The sequence below is a fragment of the Ictalurus furcatus genome, chromosome 28 (genome assembly GCF_023375685.1).
Source record: "Ictalurus furcatus strain D&B chromosome 28, Billie_1.0, whole genome shotgun sequence".
Taxonomy (NCBI): Eukaryota; Metazoa; Chordata; class Actinopteri; order Siluriformes; family Ictaluridae; genus Ictalurus; species Ictalurus furcatus.
In genome coordinates, this window is record NC_071282.1 from 12,825,484 (window position 1) to 12,849,850 (window position 24,367).

Consider the following 24,367-nt stretch of genomic DNA (forward strand, 5'->3'; position numbering starts at 1 on the left):
TGTTTAGAAAGTATAGGTGTTCACACACCATCGTTCTTATGTAATAAAAACCACACGAGTCAGGTGATAAACATGCAGTTGAGTAATTATAGCTTTATTATTATGACCTCGACTATCTGTATTGGTAATTTCCATGTTATGGAATTTTCAGAAGTGGGATTGGGAGTCAAACAGTGAGAGAGGGGAAAAATGACATCAGCATATACCAACAATTTAAATCAGTGTTTATTTTTATTCAAGTGATTTCTAAACACCAACACAACGTTTAAAAAGACATAACGACGACACGCTGCTTAAGAACACCTTTAAAATTGAGCCAACACCCAAGCAAAACAAGGTTATTCGTGTGCACAGCTGCAACCTGACTCCAGCGGACAGATCCGTGCCCAGAAGCGGGAACGCGGAATCGGGGATGCGCGCTCACGAGGCTTCAGGTGCGTCAGTGGCGCGCGTGCGCGTATTCTAGTTCAACATGGGAGGAAAAGGCTCAACAAACATTTTAGACCACGATCCGGTTCTCAAGTCGTTTCCAGTGCGGGTTTTCCTGGTTCTGTGGAGAAATGATTCAAAGAAAAAAAATACAATAAAATGACACGTGCAGCTTATACAACAATGTATGGTGTTAAAGTAACAGCAAATTTTGCTGAATTGGCAACAACAAGGGGAAGGACTGTAATGGCTGTTACACAACAGGCTGAGAGAAGGAGCATGTCACGACATTTCACAAGGAATAGGACAGAGGAGTAAACCGCAAAATGTCCTACTACAAACTTACACACACAAACAGCACATATACACACTTTCTTACCAGTTCTACATCGTTCAAGCGCTTTTGGTTCTCTTCCTCTTCAGTTCACTGTTACGGAATTTTTCTGCGATTTTTCTCTCATGTCCTGCAGGACAATGGCGGTTTGTGTTTAATCCGATTTCTTTCTTAGTTCTTCCTTTTCCTCCAGCATGACAGGGATATTCATCTAGGTTGTAATAATCATACTGGTCATAGGTCGCCTCTTCGAACAAAACCAGCCTTTCAATGTCAGTAGCCATTGTCTTGTGTTTTCACAGAAAATTCCCCTTTCACGCGCGTCGACAGTCTCACTTCTGTGGGTAAACAACGGATGACGTCACGTGGTTTTATCTGCGGTTGCAGTCGCCTTCGGGTCACATGGTTGCGTTCTCGATCTTTGATTGGCTGGAAATTCGATCGCCCACGCCTACAGTCAACGGCCATGCGGTCATTATATGTTTACATATATCTTTCTCACATCCAGACATGAGAAGGCATGTATTCTCCTCGTACACGATTTTTGCAGGTGTCATACAGCTACACGAGGAATAAAATGACACAGGATATTTTTTTTAAAAAGTGCATGCTGTAGGTAAATAAAATATAAAAACAAAGACACACTTTATGTACACTGATCATCAATAAGATTAAAATCACTGACAGGTGACGTGAATAACATTTATGGCACCGTCCACGGGTGGAATATATTAGGCAGCAAGTGAACAGTCGGTTGTTGAAGTTGATGTGTTGGAAGCTGGAAAAATGGGCAAGCTTAAGGATCTGAGCAACTTTGACAAGGGCCAGATTGTGATGGTTAGACAACTGGGTCAGAGCATCTCCAAAATGGCAGGTCTTATGGGGTGTTCCCGGTATGCAGTGAAGGACAACCTGTGAACCAGTGACAAGTTCATAGGCACCCAAGGCTCATTGATGCACATGGGGAGTGAAGGCTAGTCCGTCTGGTCTGATCCCACAGAAGAGCTACTGTAGTACAAATTGCTGAAAAAGTCACTATGGGAAGAAGGGAATCTGGTGGAGGAAGTGTGACGCTCCGGGAAATGTTCTGCAGGGAAACCTTGGGTCCTGGCATTCATGTGGATGTTACTTTGACACGTACCACCTACCTAAATGTTGTTGCAGACCAAGTACACTCCATCATGGCAACAGTAGTCCGTAAAGGCAGGGGCCTCTTTCAGCAGGATAATGCATTCTGCCACACTGCAAAAATAGTTCAGGAATGGTTTGAGGAACATGACAAAGAGTTCAAGATGTTGACTTGACCTCCAAATTTCCCAGATCTCAATCCGATCGAGCATCTGTGGGATGTGCTGGACAAACACGTCAGCTCCATGGAGGCCCCACCTCACAACTTACAGGACTTAAAGGATCTGCTGCTAATGTCTAGGTGCCAGATACCACAGCACACCTTTAGACCCTGAATCCTTGGGTGCTTCTTAATGAGTATTATGTTTAGAGCAAATGAAGACCTCTATTATCCTTTCTTGTAATATTCTGAGTGTTATTGGTATGTGGTAAAAAAATAAATAACTACAACAATATTGTGTTACAGGACTATCTTGAAATTTACGAGAATATATTTTCTCCACATGGTGGCAGTGTCTGTTTAAAAAAATACAGGAAAGAAAAGCTTTTTTTTTTAGAGAAAGAAAAACGTTATCTGGCTTTATACTGTCTTTTATCAATGAGCATTTTACTGAAATTTTCTAACAGATGTGTTGTACTGATTAGTACTATAATCTGCAAATCTTAAGGTGCAGATTTTGCAGGTTTGTGGCTTCACACAGAGATCAAATTATACAGAAAAAACTCAAACACAACCAAATTCCATTCATTCACAAATATTCACAGCTTTTCTCACCATTAGAGTAAAAAAATAGATGTAACACTATTATTGTTGCTAGCACACTATCAAATACAACAAGGGATGGCTCAAAAAGAAGAAATGGAGGGTTATGGAATGGCCTAGTCCAAGCTCAGATTTGAATCCCATTGAAATGCTGTGGGGGATTTGAAACGGGCAGTACATGCAAGAAAACCCTCAAACATCTTGCAACTGAAAGAATATTGCACGGAAGAGTGGTCAAAAATTCCAGCAGGCCTGGTGGACAATTATGCAAAATGTCTACAAGAAGTAGGCATTTTCTGCTAAAGGGGGCAATACTAGCTTCTGAGGCCAAGGGTGTACTTACTTTTTCCACAGACAAATTTCACATCTATTGATATTTCTTTTGAATAAATGATTGAAAAAGCTCATTGTCTTTGAGGTTTTGTTCAAGTATATCAACTTCATTAATAGGCACTGTTACTTTGATTATCTATATGATATTTAGCCTTAATAAATCTATGGATATATTGATATGGCTGAGTGCAGAAATATGCATACCCCAGGAAAAAAATAAAGACTTTTTTTTTGTTTAAATCTCCCTTTCTGAATGTGATATAAATGTTATTTTACAGCCTGTATGCCCTCCTTTACCTTACAACAATGTCTTTATAACTACATCCAACCATTTTGCATACTCTCCAGACAGTTTCTGAATCCTCTCAGTTTTAATATCCGCCCTTCGAACAGTCTTCCACACTGATTATATACAACTGTCAGATTGCTTGACCAATATTTGCTCATTCTTCAGATGCCAAACGCTGCATTCTTCAGATCAGATCTTCAAATCAGATCGGAACAAAGAAATATGTATTTATTTATTTAAATGCACAAGCAGTGTGCTCACCAAGGCATCAAGGAACAAGAAGTGACATCTCACAAACCGAAGCTACACATGCATCCAATGTGCAAAGAGAAGATACACAGGTAGATAGTTAAAGGACAGAAAAAGAGGGAAAAAACACTTAAAATAGTAAAAAAAACCCTAAAAGTAAAAAAAAAAAAATAAAAAAAGAAGAAAGAATTAGATTGTATTTTCTTTACTGTTTCAGACTGCTGTTTTGTTGCAGGACATCTCAATCACTCCCTTTCCAACCATCCATCCATCCATCCATTTTCCGTACCACTTATCCTACACAGGGTCGTGGGGTGGGGCCTGGAGCCTATCCCAGGGAACTCGGGGCCCAAGACAGGGGACACCCTGGACAGGGTGCCAACCTGTACCAGGATCACTCACTTTCAGTTATTAGTTTATTTTTGTTCAGGGTTGCGGTGGATCTGGAGTCTGTCTCAGGAACTCTGGGTGTGAAGTGGGAATACACTCCTTGAGTCCATCACAGGGTACCATACACGCACACACCACACACACACTACACACACACACACACGCACACATACATTCACACCTAATGATAATTTGAAGCAGCCAACCCACCCACCTGCCTGTTTTAGGGAGGAAATCCAAGGAAACACATGCGGACATGGGAACAACATGAACAAAAATTCCACACAGACAGTAACACAAGGATCGAACCGGGGACCCTGGAACTGACAGGTGGCTATTTATTTGTTTGTTTGTTTGTTTATTTATTTGGTGGATAAATTGTAAATTGCAAAGTTGAGGTACACTAGGGGGTCCCCTCCAGAAGCCTTAGGGGGTGCAAACTTTTGCACCCAACCGTCGGTTTGAACCCGAGAACGCGCGTGCGCGCGCCCCCTACCGTCCGCAGAGCGCTGACGCGGCTGGACACGCCCCTGCCGCTGTGGCGCGCGCCGACGCTCTTCCACGTCTCCGCTCCCGCGGGCCCAATGGTCGGAGAAGGCTGTGTGTGCGAGCAAGGCCGGGAAAAAACATGGCGGCGCCCGTCTTGAGAGTGTCCACCCCTCGATGGGAAAGAATAGCCAGGTTCCTCGTTTGCCTGTTAGGAATACTGCTGTCCGTTTACGCGTTTCATGTGGAAAGAGAGAAATCTCGGGATGCGAACTATCGGGCCATGTGCGACCTGAGCAACTCTATAAGCTGTTCCAAAGTGTTCGGCTCAAGGTATGTGACTCAAGCTAGGCTAATCGGCTACATCCAAAAACCCCAATAAAAACCGCGCTTACTTCCACAGTAATGAACGAGAGGAGTCCAGCAGCAGTGCTGGGTTAGTGTTTATTGAGTAGTATGGCTTTACGAGTTCAAGTCAAGTCAGACTACCGCGTAATGTGGACTGGGTCAGTGATCTGTCTGTCTGGCTGTTAGCTACGTGGCTAACTCAATGTGATGCTAATAATGCATGTGTTTTATTATTTTTATTGAAATGAACACTACCGGTTAGCATTTCTTTTCTTTGTAACGTGTAAACAATGTTAGCACAGGGGTAAACATGAATGGAGGGAAACCGCTAGCTAACAGCTAACAATGATCCATTTTCTCACAGCTAGCTAGCTACAGTCAGCTAGCATTGATTTTGATTGGTTATTAATAGCTAGTTCTCTAGCTTGTCTCTGGATTTATTAAGGATGTTCACTTTGTTGTTGTATTTATACAGCCTTACAGAGTTCACTATAGTGACTAAACACATTTCCCTAGCTGGAAAGAGAGTGACATTTTTAACTAGCTACCTAGCCACTTAGCCGCCTAAACTGGACCAGAGAGTGAATACCGGCTCTAAATATATGCACAAAGTGTCTATTAAACCGTTTATAGTTTTATTTTCCATCCTGTATCTTATTTTCCATTCATTTATTGGCTAAACTGCTTGTACAAAGATGCTAGGCGTTATTAGCGTTAGCTAGCTGTCAGACTGACTAATTTCTAAGGCGTTTCCACAGTGGGGTTATTTCTATTTATTTATTTATTTATTTATTTATTTGATTTTGTCGTACCTGGTGGTGCTGAAATTCTTGTTTAAATCCAGTATTCTTGCCTAAACGCCTTGCCTTGTGTTCAGTATCACTCCTGACACTGCTGTATTCATGTGTGTGTAATTGACTGACGTGGAACTGAGGAGGGTTTGTTTTTTATTTAGTGGTTAGCCACAGCTCATATTAACATCCCGAGGACATCCTTCACTCTGAGAGACATGTTTAGGCTGCCACTTTCAGCTTTTTAACCTTGGGTTTTAGACAGATGAAAGTTCACTTACTGGTTTAAGCTTAACACCTGTAGACGAGCTGTTTTGTGCAGTAATTTAGCTCAGTGTTTACTTAATTACTCACAGTCTAATCTATACAGACAGCTTGTGCAAGCATGCACCGAATCACACTCCTATCACATCATTGATACGATATCAGTGTCCGAGTCTCGGGTCTGCATCTGAAAGTGACTGCGTAATGACGTCCTGACAGTAACCGAGTCAAACGTTCATTCAGATTTTATTCTTCTAATCTGAGTTATGATTGTGAAAGACAGCAGAGTCGGTCGTGAAGGTGGCCATGATTTACGTAGAGAATAAAAACTCAAAGTACTCAAGTACGGGGCGGTGTGATACGGCCCGGGCGTGAAGCGTTCTTGTTAGAAACTCAGATTTGACTATTTTGAGTAAGAGCACGTCTTGACGTGTTTTATTCGTCTTATCCGTAAGCAAGTTGCCGATTGCTGAAACCTCCTGTTATCGCTTATGATATAGCAGCTGTAAAGAGTCATTCTTTCACTGGCCTCTCTTTTTATTGATTTTTTTTTTTAGTCTTTCTTGAAATAAGACAAAAAGCACCGATGCTGTTAAACCAACGTCTCACAGAGGACGTCACCATATCAAGAGTTGTACGTTTTCTCACATTTTTAAAAATCTGTCAATCTTCCATTACACAACATATTAGAACAAGCAGACTAGTATAATCCTATGATGTGAAATATAGCAGGTGCTATCGTAAGAGCCGCTGTTGTAGAAATTGAATCGGATATGAGAATTCAGCAGCGGTTCAGTTTGAGATGGTTTGTCCTGTGTTCACGTGCATGGCCAACATGGCACTGGTTCATGGCATTGAAGATGCTATATTAAAGGGCAGTGGTTGCTCAGTGGTTGCTCAGTGGTTGCTCAATGGTTAGGACGTTGGACTTCTGATCAGAAGGTTGTTCGTTCAAATCCCAGCGCTGCCACTGCTGGGCCCTTGAGCAAGGTCCTTAATGCTCAACTGCTCAGTTGTATAAATGAGATGAATGTAAGTCACTCTGGATAAGGGACGTCTGCCGAATGCCAATAAAAATATTCAATCCAACCCGATATCCTGTTGGGTCAGTACTTCTCCAATGCTGAGTATGGGTGCTGTGTTTGATACTGTATCAGATCACATACGACGCATGTTCTGTATTTTATGGTGTGACATAAAACATCACGTTCATGGCCATCACGCACATGATTTTAAGATTGCAGAAATTGGCGTGAAATCACTCCGGAGGAGCTTGCGATTTTTCAAAATAACCAGATTTTCCACAGATTTGGGCCGAGACGCGGCGTGATCACAACGCTCATTTAGCCAAAGCCCTTTTCGGTTCACGTGCGTCAAACGTGAGTACGGCTAAAAGGTCTCATTTAACGGCAATCACTGTGAAAGATCATGCAGAACAATTTTGTGCAACTGTAATTTCGCAGATTCAAGTAGTTTTCTGCAAAAAAACCGCAAAAACTCTGCAAATTGCTTTGCGAATTTTGAAAACAGCTGCAGCACAATCGAGCATTTTTGGCCACAGTAATCACAAAAAACCTCTGCGTTAACATCGGAGGTGTCCTGCTGTCACATGAACCTGAACAGTTGTAGAGAGTCGCTTGATTACGGTGAGGATGCTGAGATCAGGTCAGTCTGATATCGTCTCTGATCTCAGTATCACGTTGAACTGCAAAAGATGTGCTCAGTGTTGTACTAGTAAACCAGGCTTCATTACAGCAAGCCAAGCTCAGTTCTCAAGAGCTGTTTTGTTTTACGTTCCAGCTCATATTCACATGTGGAAATTAGACAAGATGCTTGGTTAGATCTCTGAGAGTCACAAAAGGAGCCCTGTTGAAAGTGACCTCACAAAAAGGAGGACTGCACATAACGATAAAGATCGTATGCCTCGCCATACAGTTTCATTCAAATTCTCTTACAGAGATCAGCTTACCGAGTATATTTTATTTCCGTCTTTATCACGCTCCGGTATGCAAGATGCTCTCGGTTAGTAGTATCAGGGGTAACGGTCTGTCTTTGTGCCTGGATGGCTGAGAGATGATTGTGTAAGGACAGCGAGACGGCCTTTTCACCTAATCAGCTGGATGCTTTTGATGCTGCCTCACTTGTAAGGCAATGAAATTTAATCCTCGGGATAGCCTTGGTCACATAGCGTACATACGTGTTCAAGGGCTCTTGTTTGGTGATAAAAGAGCTAGCAACTGTGCTGATCTGATGTTCGTTACCGTATCAGATTAATATGAGCAGGAAATGCTGTATAGGATATCGGAGGTAAAAAAAAAAAAAAAATCCAGATGTGATTTTGTAACAAGCTAACATTTATCTTTTATCCTAAAGTTATACAGCGACAGTTCTGTATTTATCTTTCTTGGTTTCTAAATATAATATTAAATATATATATGTCATGAAAAATTATACTGGGTTGCATTTCTTTCTTTCTTTATCGTCGTCTAGTTTTGCACACATTTGCATTTCATTTATTTATGTTTTGATTTATTTATTTATTTTTTTTGAAAGAGTTTATTTGAATTTTAAAAAGCTGCCATATTTCCTCCTGCACGGTAGGGGAATCTTTGAGTCTGAATGTGGTAAATTTAGACAGTTATCCTCAGTGAAATATGTCAATTAAAAATACCTTATTTGTAATATTAGTAGATAAACATGGATCCGTATCAGAAAATCGGGAAAGTGCAAGTTTCTGACCAGACGGCCGATTTATTTATTTGTTTGTTTGTTTGTTTGTTTGTTTATTTTGCAGTAGATTAATACCGTTCGTATTGTTCCAGGCCAAGATGGTAGTGGAAGTAAAGAACAATGAATATATTAGAAATACTAATGCACCACAGTAGACGTGTTGTTTGAAGAGTATTATTCCACAACAGTATTGCAATTTAGTTAAATAATAAGGAAGATGGAAAATAAACATTGGTGGAAAAGTCACCAGATTAACCAGCTCAACCTGTGTTTTAACAGCTGGGAACACAAAGCTAGCTCAGGGTAGTTATTTAAAGTCCCCGTAAAGCGCCTTGAAACACGCAGCGTTATTCGATGTGTTGACGTAATTTCCTCTGAAACAGGAAGTCAGGGTGGGACATATCAAGTGGCTCCTCCTCCTTTTTAAATAGCCAATAGCGTTTCGCTTACCTCAAAGCCCCGGGCTAAGTCGTACTTGACAGTTAGTACCATGGAAAATGCCTGGCACAAAGCCATGAGCTGGCTCAAATACCTCCTTCTTCAAGGTGAATGAATTCAATCCATTTCCTTATAAACCAACTTACAGTTGGAAAACTGAATAAAACACGTGCGTTCGAACAGCCAAAGACACGTTTACTACCCAGGCTTGCGGATATGATTTCTCTCTCTCAACAACGGCAACTTCGGCAAGGTTTTTGGGGGCGGGACACTTTTTAGATTCTTAAGAGCATTTGATTGGACAGAAAATCTGATGAGAAGCTGAAGTGCAGAATGATGTCATCGAAACTGTTGATCCGTATCTGCGGTAGAGCGAGACTGTAAATTTTGAATGCATATATATCTTCTAAACGCGAATTTTGTCGTTCTGGAGCACACTATCTTATGGATAACCATAAGGCTAATATATTCATACTAAAAGCCACAAAAAACATCAATTTTGATTTCATGGGTACTTTAAAAAAAGTTTTCCAAATAATGCGCAACTAGCAGGAAGCAGGAGTCACTAATGATCATGACGCATCAACAAGGAAGAAACACAGAGAGCGGGCTCATTGCCGACACTGACGATAAATAACTTCTGTTTGGCTGCACTAATACAATGCACTACACAATTGTTTTTTTGCCAAGCTGCTTGAGCTGAATTAAAGCGCCAGTACACGGTTGAAAGATTTAAATGAAGATGAGTTGTTAAAAAAGTATATATTGCACAGAAAACTATATTTGTAGAGTAGTATATTTTATATCTAGTTAATGTTAATGTTTAAAAAAGTTGATGATATATATTACCAGTTTGATGTTCAGTGATGAAATAGAAATGCTTTTGTGAGACTAACAGGAGTTTTTTAGAATTCAGTCAATGTTAATATGAATTAATAACATTCAATAAGTTAAGAAATCTTACTTTAATCTTCATAATTTAGTTCATGTGTTAATGTTAATTAGAGTAATGTGTTTTCTGTTTGAGACCAGATACTGTGAAACAACTTGTTCAAATGGAGAGAATAAAGTTTTTATTTGCATATCCTTCAAAATTGTGGAATTAATTATTATTCATTTAAAAGAAGGCATAAAAGGCACAACTATCGGTTATCGGTATCGGCCGATATCACTCTGAATAATCGGTTATCGGTCTTGGCTGAGAAATTTAGTATCGGTGCATCTCTAATTAAAATGAATGCAGGCAGATCTTTATCTGACAGTTTCAGCGGTTTGTTGTACTTTGCGATCACAATGCAGTGTTTTTGTCCATATTGTGATAAATGTAGCCTTTATTAGTACTGACTAGAGCCTGCTGTAGCTGATTGTAATCAATGGTTTTGTTAGGGTTGTGTAGATTTTTTGGTATATTACAGACACATTAATATCGCACATTATTATACAATTACCCACTTACTTATTTTACAGTTATTTGGCTAACTAAATATAACTCTCCACCCTGAACTAAGGATCTGTGGACTGTTTGTCTTGGCTTGCTTGTATCAGTTTGTGATTTTTATTTGTGAAGTGTCTTAGACTTTGGTACGGTGCTATATAAACCAGATATATTTACAACAAGAGAAGAAAAATACTCTGAAACTGAAAACAGTGAACTCAAATGTAAAAAAAAAAAAAAATGTAACATGGTCTTCAAATAAACATTCTTTAATAGTTTTCTAAGCTTCATGTTCACTAAGCATGGTTTATGAATGCGCTGCCAGAGTTTTCATTTACGCTTTCAAAGTTTACGTTCACCATTTTGACACAAATGTCTTGTGTGGGCAGGGCTTAACAGCGATTTACTCTCATTGGCTAGTGAGATTTGGATTGACAGCTCCCTGACCAGGAAGTAGAGACTTCAGGGTAGCGAATTTTAGAGAGCGTTCTGGATGCGGTTCTCTGTGTATTTATAGTGTTTGTACTTTGTAGTGGAAATTACAGTTGTGCTCATAAGGTTGCAGAATCTGCAAAATGTTAATAAAAAACAAGATGCAATTTTAATGATACCTCTTATTGTTAAAAAAATTAACATTTTATAGATTCTGCAAGGGGTATGTAAATTTATCAGCACAACTGTACTTACTTAGAGTATATTAGTTTGTAACTAATATTTGAGGTTTGGGTAGTCTCATATGACTATTTTTTCAAGATGAGCACTCGGGAGTGGCATGGGGCATTGTCCTCCTCCTCAGCTGGACACTCGAGCTGTTGATCCAAATCTCACTAGCCAATGAGAGTAAATCGCTGTTAAGCCCCGCCCATACGAGATTTGTTCCAGAATTTTTGGACGTAAACAAAAAGTTTAAAAGCGAAACTCTGGCAGTGAAGCTCTGGCAACACGTTCATAAACCAGGATTAGTGAACATGAAGCATAGAAAACGAAGAACGTTGTTTCTTTTAAGTTAAGTTACATTTTTCCACTGAATTCACTGTTTTCAGTTTCAGAGTGCTTCTTCTTTCTCATTGTATATTTTTGTTCATTTCTTGAAAAGGTACGTTCAATACAAATTTAATTCCATAGATCAGGCAATCACTGTCAGTATTCACTTATGAAAATTTCATGCGATGAGGTGATGATCTTATAACGCAGTGATCATTGAAATACTACCATAATTTTGCAGGATGCTGGTTTAAAGCTCACCACCATTAAATGAATCAAACATATGAACTTGACTATGTTGTTAAAGCACTAGCAGCAGCCTTTTAGTATTGTTAATCGAGATTCGTGACTTAGAAGTGCTCTGGATTGCTCCTAGGTTTTTATAGGTTCAGGACCTGCTTTCAGCTTTAAAATCTTTTAAAGTGGTCAGATCATGACTTTTAAACGTTAATTATCTTGTTTATTGGGTGTAATAGAATAGATTAACATGCTTTAATGTTTAAAAAAAAAAAACGCATTATTTGTCAAATAATGTACGTTATTGCAGTGCCTCTATTCCCCGGCTGCCCGATTTTCCCAAAGCCCCTCCTTCTGAAAAGCCCAGAGTGCTCTGATTGGCCAGCTGACCCGTTGTGTTGTGACTGGCCGAAAGCCTGAAATGTAACGCCGCTTGAGTTACCTTTAGCCTCCAAAGCTTCTAAAGCAGTTCTAAGCTCCTAAGCAACATGTCGTCGGTTTTACCGTATCAGTTCGAGCCCAAGTCCGATTCAGAAAACGCGGATGATCAAGCGGAAGCAAGTTTGCAAGCACGACTTGAGCAGAACGTTTCACAGTGGTAAGTTTTTATTTTGTAACTCTCTTACCTTTCAGATACGATGTATATCCCGACCCTGCTGGCGGGACTAACTATGCTGTACACAGTTTCTGTGTGTACATAGGAACTCATGCGATAAATCTTTGGGAAGCTAGGATTCTTGTGATTCGATTGATATAAACCGTTTCAAGATACAATCACAACAGCACCTGCAATCAACGTCTCTATCAGACCACAAACAAACAAACAAACATGCAATACTGAGGCAACTTAGCAAACTTTAGCTAGCACGTTAGCAGAGGTCTACAACTGAGCCACAACACAAAACTCCGCATTTGAACAGTCAATAGCAGATACTTCATCAAATAATCAAACACAATTACAGGTTCTGATTCAGAAGCACAAGATTGTCCAAGCAAAGTGGGAATCGCCCCATTTTCAGGAGTAGCCTTCATGTATGTCCTGCCGTGTAACCTCCCAGGATCAGGAAGCTGTCCTCCGTAATATGCGCTGTGCACAAGCAAACGTCCAGGTTGTACTGCTCAGGAACAGCGTTATAAATAAACAGTAACCACTGATTCCTAATTTCGTTCATTTTCGGAAGGCTAAACAAAGAGGTTTTGCTTTCGCACCAAACCACACAGCGTCTCTGTGACATGGCGCGTGAATTCACAGAAACCTCACCCTTCGTTCTTCACGCCCGCCTTTGGGCGGGATTATCCCGATAGTGCGCGCCGTGACGTAGAGGAATTGCGGAAGTAAATCTGGACTTCGAACGACGTGTTTCGGGCAGGTCTGGAGGCGTGTTCTTTGTTAGATTAAATAAATCCTTTTGGGGGACACTGAGATTTGGGACTTTGTAGAGCTTATACATGCACAAACAGATTTATTACACAACCAAACAAAGGGAAAACATTAAAAATCATGTTATGACCCCTTTAAAATTACTCTGTGTCTTTGTGCATTCTCTCTGATCTGAACAGGTTTGAGTCCAGGAAGTTACGAAAGCTGCCATATGCGTTACAAGATCTTGTCATTTGTTGCATGGCCAGTTCGTGGTTTCCTTTCCAGTGGCTGTTACTAGATCATCACAAAAGTCAGCTCTTCGTTGCAGAGCAGATATTCGGGTTAAAAGCTGCAGAGTTGCCTAAAGCGGAGTTTTTTTTTTTTTTTTTGCTTTGCTTTGGATAGATTAAGCAAATAATTAGGAGGATTGTGTAAGGGGTGACATGAGACAGCAGTCTGGAAATGTTGAACAGCATGGTTTGATTTCCATGAGTGTGCTGTTTAACTGTGAACAATTACTTTGGCGATTGTTTTTTTGGTTTGTTTTATTTTTTACAAAGTTAAAATGTCCTTTTTATTATTAGTACTGTGTTTATAGTATTAATAGTGCTCTCAAGGCACTTTGATTGTTTTGTTTTGCATCAAGATTTTGGCCGGATTTAAAGTAGTCCTTTCTTTATTCTAAACTCTATCAGACTAAATTGAAAGCTTTTATTCCTATTCAGCCATGTTTAATCCTTAGTAAAAGCAGACAGATAAGATAAAGCCAAATAGCAGGAAACAGATGGCTTTGGGGTGTAATAAGCAACTCTGTTTCGAACAGTGACTATGCTTCCACGTAGGTATTTATATAAGAGCAACGGCAGTGCTTAAAGTCCATCTTTATCAATGCAGTGGTATGATCGGTCTATCAGGGAGGGGAGCAGCGGCGTGTTTACCGCACGGCACACAGTGATGATGTCAGGTTAGATTATAGCCCTCTGAAGCACTGGCTTCTGTCGTATAGGACGCAGTTATAAGTATTGCAAGTGTTCATAGTTTCGCTTTATTTAGAATTCCATCTTGCATGAAGTTATTAGGGCTAAAGGTGACGTTTCGATTGCTTAGGGGGAAGTTCTGCTCTACTTTCAATATTAAATTGCACTATTTTGCTCATCATCTTGTGACTTTTAATTCAGGCCAAAGATTTCTTCGCTGTTCTTTGTGTTCCAAATAGAGAAGGCATTGATGTTAAATCCTTTAGAGAAAATCACTTTTTTTGTTTCCTCATAGACCACCCTGTTTGTGTGTTTCTCTCTTTTTCTCTGCAGATGGGGTCGAGGATTTGGCTTGTTGGGGTCCATCTTTGGTAACAACAGTGCAATAAATCAGCCAAACAGTGTCTATGGACTATTGTTTTATGTCTTTCAGCTGTTATTAGGTAAGTATTTGACAACATCTTCCCTTTTTTTTTTTTTTTTTTTTTTGGGAAGGACAGCCAATGACTCATGTGGCCAAATAGTTAACATTTCAGACGTGCACAGGTCGCCTTTTTACAGTGATCCAGAAACAGCTTTCTCTCACCACGGTTGTTATAATAAAACCAAGATAATCTGGCCTCCTGCCAGCATGTAATGACACCATTTTAATTATGCCTGTCTTGAGGGATTTAACTAATCAAGAATACTCTACCAAGGGTCTGGTGCAGATGAGAGCTCACTAAATGTCTGATTCATGGTTTAGATGCAACAGAAGATTAGTATATAAGATTAGCAAAAGTATTGTACTCAAGAATCAGGGATTAGAAAACTGAAAAGGAACAAAATTGTTTGTTGAATGTGAACGTGAGCGTAATCACTTTCAGTTCCAGCGTGAAAACTGTATTGTAAAAAGTGCTTACCTGGTTAATAACGGTGTTGATCTGTTCTAGTGTGATTTCAGGAAGGTATAACCTAAACAGAAACGTCCTCCCATTAGGCTTAAATTCCTGTCCAGAACTCGTCACTTCCTGCACGCCTGGCTACAGGAAGAGATGATGTTAGATAGGTTTTTGAAGATTGGGTGACTATGGGAAAATCCAATTCTGCAAGCAATAAATAACACTGCAAAAAAGATTATCTAAAGAAAATAAATAAATACATGTTTCTGGTTAAATGCAGAGCTTGGTTTTATTCCTGCTCTCGGCTTCCTATAAGCAGAGTAGGCTATCATATGTAACAAACAATACTAACCATTCTTTTATTTTGTTCTAGCTAAAGAGGGGGTCATGGAACAGTGGAGCTGGATCATAACTATTTCATTTCTGTTCAGAATGAACCAAAACACAACTAACACCAATCATAGGAAGATGCATTAAAAAAACAAAATCCACGTTGATTTCTGAAGCGGCTACATGCAGCCTTCAGTTACGATATGATCTTCGTTTTGCCCTAGTTTACTTGAAAAGACTCATTTTCTTGTCATGCAGAAGGAGAACCCTAATGACAAAGAGGTCGTGTTTTATAAGATTGGATGGCCGGATTGCTTAAAGAGGAAACTTCATATGTGCCTTTTGGTGTCCTGGCACAGCAAACTGAACCACAGATTGTATGTGTGGTAGGGAAGCACTGGATGGGTGGGGTGTCGTCCAAACTCAACATATACACATCTTTTTGGTCCCATTTAACATTTCTTATAGTTAGAACATGCAAGAAATGTTAGAATTATAATGCTCTTCTGACATTTGAACAATACGTTATAAATATGTGAAAGATCTGAAACTTCATTTCCATCTCTCTCTCTCTCTCTCTCTCTATATATATATATATATATATACACATACATACACACACGTATATGTATGTGTGTGTATATGTGTGTGTATCTCTCTCTCTCTCTCTCTCTCTCTATATATATATATATATGTATATGTCTGTGTGTATATATGTGTGTGTATATATATATATATATATATATATATATATATATATATATATATATATATATACACACACACACACACACACACACACATATCTATATATAATGTATGTATATATCTATATCAACTATATATCATACAGAACCTTATTCCAAGAAATCTCTGAATGGTATGTCAGTCAAGTTATCTGCTAAAACAGGTGAAATCAGTCATTTCAACCCTCTCATGGTCTTCCGTTCGAGTTAAATGACTCACGTTTTTTCTGTCACATCTCTATTTTTATGCTGTTTCTTTCTCCTACTTCCCTCGAGATCAGTGGCATTTGCTGACTCAGACTCTCCCACATGTAGGCTTCCGTGGCCAGCTGATAGGACCACGAGTTAGCCAGATCTCATGTGTCTAACACAGCACACAGCATTTCAGGGGTCTGATTTGATTTATTACAGATAAATCACAAATGCATTATACAGACTCGGTAAACCCATATTTTCAGTCATTGTTCCCTATTGACATTTCATTTCATTAGTCATTTGTCTCCAACACCAAAGTCCCACCTTACGTTATTCATATGCCCAATATGAAATACATCACATTGCGGAAGAAAGATGTGCGCAAAATTCCATTTAGCCTTTTCTCCAAAATGTATCCTTATGATATGTTATTGCTTATTTCCTCCTAATAGCCTATTTTGTCCATGTTTTTAATAATGTCTGTCCAACAGGAGTTGTATTTATCTAAAAATGTTGATTTAAATTTTATTAATGTACATTTAAATAATAGAAAAGCATCCCATTTACACTACAGTTGTGATTTAAAGTGCTTTTTACCCCAACACTGTATCACTGCAGATTTCATCTTCGTCTCTCCTTGGCTCTGTGTGCGCTGTCTGTCCTTATTGCAATTTTGCATCTATGAATAGATTGACCTTAAAGGAGAAAAGAGAATGCAAAGGGGATTGTGTGTTCCTGGGTCATGGTAGTGCCAACTGGGGAAAGGTCATATCTTCCCTCTATCGGTATGCCGATTTTACTCTGCAGACATTTTCATATCGGTGTGTGATGAAACACCATGATGTATGAAGTAGTAATACAAGTGCAGTGCATATATTGAAATATCTTTGGAAATATGTTCCAAATCATTTAAAACTGGGTAGACTCCTTTTTATAGAGTAAACTATACATTGAATTAATCCCAGCAACTGATCACCATGAGCTTTAACTTTTAGGGCCTCATGTTAAGACATGCAGCGCAAGCATACGGCTCGAAATATTCCTGACCTTGGAAAGAGAAATGCCCAAATTGAGTTCTTGCAAAAGGATCAGATAAATGAGGAGGTGACATTTATAACATTGCAGTGTTTGTTTTCTGCTGTCGTTAATCGGCCCACGTGTGTGTCCCTTAGGCATGACTGTGAGTGCGATGGCCGCCCTGATTCTCATGACCACGTCCATCGTCTCAGTGATGGGCTCGGTGTACCTGGCCTACATCCTCTACTTTGTCCTGAAAGACTTCTGCATCATCTGCATTACCACATATGCACTGAACTTCATTCTACTCGTGCTCAACTACAAGAGGCTGGTCTACTTGAACGAGGCCTGGAAGCAACAGCTAAAGCGGGACTAAAAGGGGGGAAAAAATGAAAATACAAGGATAAAAAAAAAAACAACAACAAAACAAATGTGATCTCTGAACATTTGACTTGCCACCGGGAGACCTTGCTTCCAAACCAGTGTCTATTCTGCATAAATGTGAACATGAAAATACCCAATCTGAAGAAAATGAAAATCCTAGGGCCGCAGATCACAAGTTCATTTGCATTTACAAAGGAAGGATTTAAAACAGATTTAAAAAATGGGGTTTTTTTGTTCAGTTTTTTTTTTTTTTGGTTGGTGTTCTGTGTTTCTTGCTCATGAGGGATGGGGCCAGAATAAGAGGAGTCAAAGAAAGATCTACAACGAGAGAAGATCTACAGAAACAGAAACGGCTACAAGTACAGACAGAGGAAATCCTGTGAAGAACAACGCGAACAGGAGAAGTATAGGGAAGGCATAGGCCTATCAAATGGTGCTTACTTGAATCCAGTGGAGAAGTCTTGTTTTTGTAGAGCTGTACATCAACTGAATTATGAGCTTTTTAATGAATAAAAGTGCATGATCATGAGGTTTATGTACAGTTCATAGAGGTAATTCCATTAAAAGACATACAAAGGATAGAAATGGTTCAAACAAATAAATTGTCTTTTTTTTTATGTTTACAGTATTTTTTTTTTTTTTTTTTTGAGTAAGACCACTAATTTTAAACTATGGGAGAATTGTGAGATGTTGGTGTGTAGATCAAAATCTTTGTCAACTACAATTTTGTTTTATCCTGCAGTTCTGTAGGTAGATATTGTGTTAAAGTTACATGGAAAGTTTTTTTTGGTTTGTTTTTGTTTTTTTTGTTTTAGTGTTGAAAACAAACAACAAAGTATAGCAACCTTACTTCTGACAAGTAAAAACAAAAATGTTTGACTTGAGATGATTTCATCTTACGATTGTGTTGTAGATCTGCACCAAGCTCTCACATTCCAGTTTTTACTCATCGAAGCGATTTAATAGGCATCTGTTAAGTTTAGTCATAATTTGTTTAAATTGCGCCTAAGAAAGAGTAAGCTCCTTCTTAGTCCTAGGTCAGGCATAGTGTTCGTTTGGGGGAAACTCGGAGATCACAGTTGTGAAAAGGCTAACTTGTGAACCGGTCTGCAGCGCAGTGCGTACTTCACTCCACCCTACCCTGCTGAGACAGCTCTTCAGACAAGCTCCCTTTTCTGTACTCTACTGTAAATATTCTTGTATGTCATCATTCCTGTACACACAGTAACATTCACTAGAGAATAATGTGCCTAAAATTCTTTTTTTTTTTGTCCTTGACTTGAAATGTGTTGTACTTAAAAGTATTTCTTTGTGTCCCTTGTTTCTTGTGCATTATTGTGTTTTTCAGCCTTTCCTGCCCACGTGCATAACATTCAACGTTCGACATTGTTTTTATTTCCTCTCACTAACTTTATCAGACACATTCAAGGCTCTTGTGTAACGATAAACCTGCTTTAAATTTAGGCATCAGTTGCCATTTTTACTATGTAGTACTACATAACAGTATTTGGAACAATGCTATTAAGTCTGTTAAACATCTAGACTGGTACGTGAAAAGGAAACGTTTCCTACGTAACTGGTTGTAGGATCGCCAGAATGGTCTCCTTTGGAACTAGTGCAATTGCTGAGTACCAATAGCAAAGGTGTGACCTCAAGACTGTGACCCCAGATGTGTAGCCTGTAAAATGTCTGCATCTTGTCAGTAGCCATTGTCGTTCAACCCAAATGATCAAAATGTCATGGCGAACCCTCATTCGGTCACAGAATTACGGTTAGTTGTGTAACCTTTTGTTCTACGTCCTTGCATTTAATTTGGAACTACTCGTGGCTATATATCAGCGTCATCCTGAGGGTTTGTAGCGTATCTTGATTGCACTCTGCCACAAAACAAAAGGCAGTGCTCCTAAGTGGTGCTGATGCCATACTTTATTAATGACCATCATTCTGATTCGGACACTGTAAGTGTTTATGCTGCACCTCAATGCACACAAACAGCTGGTCAGTAACCCCCTAGCTGACCATAACTTCAGCATACTGCTTGACAGCCCTTACTGGGGAAGGGGTTTGGTACACTGTGTGCTGGCTGATGGCTCATGCAAGTCACCAACTCATCTGGCCATAGTGATGGCCAGCAAAAATGCTGTCAAGAGAAAGACCAACATCATCGGTTGGTTCAAATGGCAAGTTGCAGAAACTGATTGAATGCTGAATTATAATTTTGCATGGAGGTTGGAGACATTCTGTGCACATTTCTACATTCTGAGGAAAATTTGTGACTAATTCATGCAGTCCCACTGGCAAACCATCAACTAGAACTCTGTTCAGATAATGGTGCCACGTATATCTTTCGTGTAGACCCAAAAAGACATGGTTGTAACTGACTCTGCAAAAACATTGTTTATGCAAAAGGTATTTGTTTGAACCATAGCAACAAACTTACCACTTACTGCATACACAGGTGACGTGCACATTTACTCATACGACTGTCTAATCCTTTGCAAGTATGCCAGTATGCTGGGGTCAGTCCCACTGTCTGCATTAATGGTTGCATAGGTGGATGTGCTGCAAGTTTATCCACAAGAACCGTTGGGACGAAAAGCATACGTCTTTGGCCAGTCGTCCGCCAACGCACCTTGGCCCAAAGCGTTTGTCTCTGCCCTGTCCATGAAGTACGTTGGAACGTGAATAGCCTCTCTGTTCGCAAAACAGGCCAACTTACTCTTCTTAAGGTCCTTGTAAATTTGCCCCTCAACGGGCACAGGATTGCTGCATTGCTTCTGATTGCATCAGCTCTACAGGTAGGCATCTCTTGAGACAGAAAATGTGCATCTAGTTGCCATTCAAACATCTCTTGTGATTTTGTGCCCGCTTGGTAGTTGATGTAAAGCACCACCATGGCATTATCGGTCCGCACTACACTGCAGGGGTTCTGAAAACGTTTCCACGTTAACCATACAGCTTTCAAGGATGTTTTTATGGATGATGTCAAGCCCTGTTTTCACCTTTCTTTGGAATTTTTAAGTTTTTCCATACATATGTGATAATCTACCTCTTTGCACAGGGGCTGGTAGATTTAGCAAGCACTGAAATGGTCTGTGGGGCAACATTTCCAGTTTTAACTACTGAAAAGTCTGCATACGAGAGATGTGGTGTGGCCACTTGCAATTTTATGACTGCATCCAAAATTGACATGGCTCTGTCTTCCATCAAAAAGCCTCAAATAGCATTCAAGTTGAGCTTCATGCTACTGACCAGTCTGTGAAAGTCAAGCGACTTGTTTTGTAATTGAATTTTTGTCATAGTGTTTCCGCATCTGGGATCAGCTTTGTCTGGCTCATCACCTGCTTTTGGGCTGCCTACAAGGCAGCCAACTATCCAAATAAGGGAGGATGCTTAGACCCTGGTGCTGCAGAGGTGAACCCTAAGGGGAACACCTGAGGTCAGTTGTGAATGCCCTGAGTGCTATGACTTTCTCAAAGGGAAGGGTACTTCAAGATGCCGTGATACTTTTGGCGAATCGTGCCTTGGAATTGTGGTCATGCCCTGATCTGGCACAAAACCATTTTAGTGGTTATTCTCTTCCATATCTACAGTTGCAATCAAAATGATTCAACCCCCATCGCAAATCAGGTTTATTGTTAAAATGTACAGACTTTCAGCTGTTTGCAATGAACAAATCAAACAAAAGCAATTGAAATAGTTCAGCACAACGAATGCTTCAAGTGGTTTCCTTAAATTCAACTGAAAATGCAACTTATAATGACTTCTCCAGTCTCATACTTATTCCTCTCCTAACTCTGTTAGAGTTGCTGAAACAGAAGTTCACAGGCTAGATGATGACTAAATGGGTTTCATGTGTGAACAACTTGGTTATTTTTAGCAAGACACTAAGTTGAACAAATCTGTATTGGTTAGAATTATGCATTAGTCTTGTTTGGGCTTATTTGGTTTGAGTGGGTGATTTCCACAGTTTCAGTGTGCCAGGTTTTATTTCCTGTTGCTTGGAATGCTGCCTCCAAGATATCAGTACTCGTTGCACCTGAAGTTATTAAGGACAGGAACAACATACATTGTCTTTTGGCCTCTGTCTTGTATTTAGTGCAGAGCTTTAATCATCCTGTACCACTATTGAGGCCACTGGTGTTTCTACTGGAGGCATGGATCTCAACATTAATGCTTCTGCATCTATCACAGCAGCTAGTATGTTGTTCTTTTATCAGGTTACAGCTTTAGTGCACACTTGAATGTGTAGAAAAGCTTTCAAAGGAAATAGGTACATTGTGGACTAGCCACATCATTTGCTCGAGCGACTGTACCACAAAATGGTTTAGCATTCCATCAGTTGTGTCAAGTGGAAAACCCAAATTTAGTTTCACTAAGTCAACCTCTGTTGGTGGGCTATCAGCCCTCTCTGCCAGGGCAGACGCATTCTTCAAGTTTAGAAAATGAGCCACTGAGAGTACATCAGGGTCTGTCTCTATGTGAGGCAACTGTACTGAGTTCCTTGCAGTTATGCACTGTTGTGCTGGTTCTTTGCTGCTAACAGCTCTCTTCAGCTTTTTTTCCTCATGCCTGCTGGTGAGTCCTCTTCATTTCAAAGTAGTAGTACCATTTAATCTTCCCATTCATGGTAACTGAGCAGCAGAGCCTTCTGTCTGTTTTTGGTTCTTGCAGTGGTGTACTGCTTCGCCCCCTACTCTTACACTGTCATGCAGCGTAAGAGAAAAGATAATGACTAGTCCACAAAAGCCAAGGTTCTTGTCGAAGGTACTCTGGTTCGAAATGATTTTTATTTCATTGATTTTGTCCATGAATGAATGGGTGTGTGAATGTGTACATGATTGTGCCCTGTGATGGATTGGCACCCCGTCCAGGGTGTACCGCGCCTTGTGCCCCATGCTCCCTGGGATATTCTCCAGGTTCGCCTGTAGGATAAGCGGTATAGAAAATGGATGGATGGATGATTTTGTCCATCTTCACAGCTCCCCACGCTGCTCTGAAATATAAGAGGTAGAAAAAAGTTCACAATGAATTTATACAGTTATGGACTGGGGTACTCCACCATCATAAACAATAGGCCATTTGTCTGTTCTAAGGACACAGTCAACCATGGTGACAATAGTAAGTCAAACACTAGAGTTATAGTCACCCAAGATCTGTGTTAATGCACACTTGTTTGATAGTAAAGATTGAACAAAATCTTTTCCAACTCCATGGCAGTGGTGAAGAGAGGATGAACATGATGTAGCTGTGACCTTTTATAGGCTACACACATGGGGTCAGGGTCACAAGGTGATGACTTTGCTATTGGTACTCTGCAAGGAAACAAGTACACTTCTGAGGTTCTAGTTCTGAAGGAAACTGCCCTCCTCAACATATGAAAGTAGAACTTGTTACCCATCAGTTACAGTCTCTACCTCTCAGTGCTTCCCCTTAAATCTTCCCCTCAAATTCTTTGAACGTTCCAAAGAGACAATGAACACAGTGAAGCGCTTCTGTCTGCTTGACCCCAATTTCTGAGTTGAGAATCTGATATGTCCCTTTCTACCAGAGACAAGAATGTGTTATGTTTGGGTGCGTAGTGTGGTGTAGTGTGTCTGTACAGTATGTGTGGTCATGTTAGTTGCCTACTATTGAAATGAATGCTTGAAGCTTATTTGCTCTTCAGCCATGTCATATTTGTACCATATTCATGCAAATCTGATAAAGCTTCATGTACCTACTTTCAGACAAAGTGAAAGATCTAGGCAGAGATTTTGCTGGTTTTGAAACCCGAACAAAAACAACTTCTACTTTCTGTGCTTCTGACTGAGCAGTTTGAATTGACAGGCAAGTAGAGATGCCTCCTGATTGATTGGATGTTGGCGGAGTCTGGGTTGCCAAAGACCAGAGTTTTCTCTTTGAGCAGATGATTTATTGAAGATGCCGGATATGATGAGACCGTCACTAAATATTACGAATATTACATTTCAGACCATCTTCTTGTGTTTGCTTATATCCCGTCAGTGTAAGGCCAGTTTTCTCTTGCAACTATTAATCACGTCACTGTGAGTCCTTGAACTGTGTCCTTGTCCTTGAAGATTTTTCAGTAGTTGTCAACAACAGATGTAAAACCCAGCCAGTTCTTTAATGGAGATCAGGGCTTGAATTGACTGCAATCACAATGTCTAAAGTCAGGACTTTTGTGAAACAGGATTTTCTTGTATTCATGCCTCCCTCAAGCTCTTTGCTGTATGTGTTCAATAGTATCACTAAAAAGAAAATCACATATACACACAAAGATCATTTAGAGATCCGCCAAGTGTAATCAGATTTGTCTGTATGACGTCCAAGTGTAATATGGCAGTTTGATTGTTTTCTTTAGTTAAACACTTACTTTCCAGCGATGTCAAGTTAAATTGTTGTAATGCAAATCAACAGTCAATGTAGAAAGTCTGAAGAGATCTTTAGTGCACATCATTTTACCCTGTGATCTCACAATATAAAAATGTTACAATGGACCACTCTAAGAATAGGAATGTTGCATCCAGTTTATAGTTCAATAAGTGCCTTCTGTTTGTCCTTCAGTAGATTAGACCAACTGGGCAGCCACGGCTTATGCAAAGAGAGGTGACCGAACTTTGCAAGCCTTCCTGAGGGTCAGTTAAGAATGACTATGGTGTTCCCTTAACATGCAGTATTCTCCTCTGGGCGAAGATTCACCCTCCCATCTAAAACCACATACAGCACACCCACCTACTTCTTTTCCAAACAAAATGGCTGCTTTTATACAGTTTTACCCTACTACCTTTTGTTTGTCATCTTTGGCTGTGTATGCGTGTTTTGAATTTTGTTTAGGAATAGAAA

At 39.9% G+C, this 24,367-nt stretch overlaps 1 protein-coding gene across 1 annotated transcript; it reads left to right on the forward strand.

The window, feature by feature from the left end:
• Positions 1–4,492: 4,492 nt before the first annotated feature.
• vkorc1l1 (vitamin K epoxide reductase complex, subunit 1-like 1) lies at positions 4,493–18,835 on the forward strand. Its single transcript, XM_053618654.1, has 3 exons — positions 4,493–4,734; positions 14,302–14,411; positions 17,293–18,835. Exons 1-3 carry the CDS (start codon positions 4,544–4,546, stop codon positions 17,511–17,513), a joined length of 522 nt encoding a protein of 173 aa, XP_053474629.1. The 5' UTR covers positions 4,493–4,543; the 3' UTR covers positions 17,514–18,835.
• The last annotated feature ends 5,532 nt before the right edge of the window (positions 18,836–24,367 follow it).

What these genes read in the sequence shown, in the direction of transcription:
- vkorc1l1 (XM_053618654.1), top strand. Translation starts at nt 4,544, where the DNA reads ATGGCGGCGCCCGTCTTGAGAGTGTCCACCCCTCGATGGGAAAGAATA. An exon ending in TCCAAAGTGTTCGGCTCAAG is followed by an intron (nt 4,735 to 14,301) that starts GTATGTGACTCA and finishes TTTTCTCTGCAG; the next exon opens with ATGGGGTCGAGGATTTGGCT. An exon ending in TGTCTTTCAGCTGTTATTAG is followed by an intron (nt 14,412 to 17,292) that starts GTAAGTATTTGA and finishes TGTGTCCCTTAG; the next exon opens with GCATGACTGTGAGTGCGATG.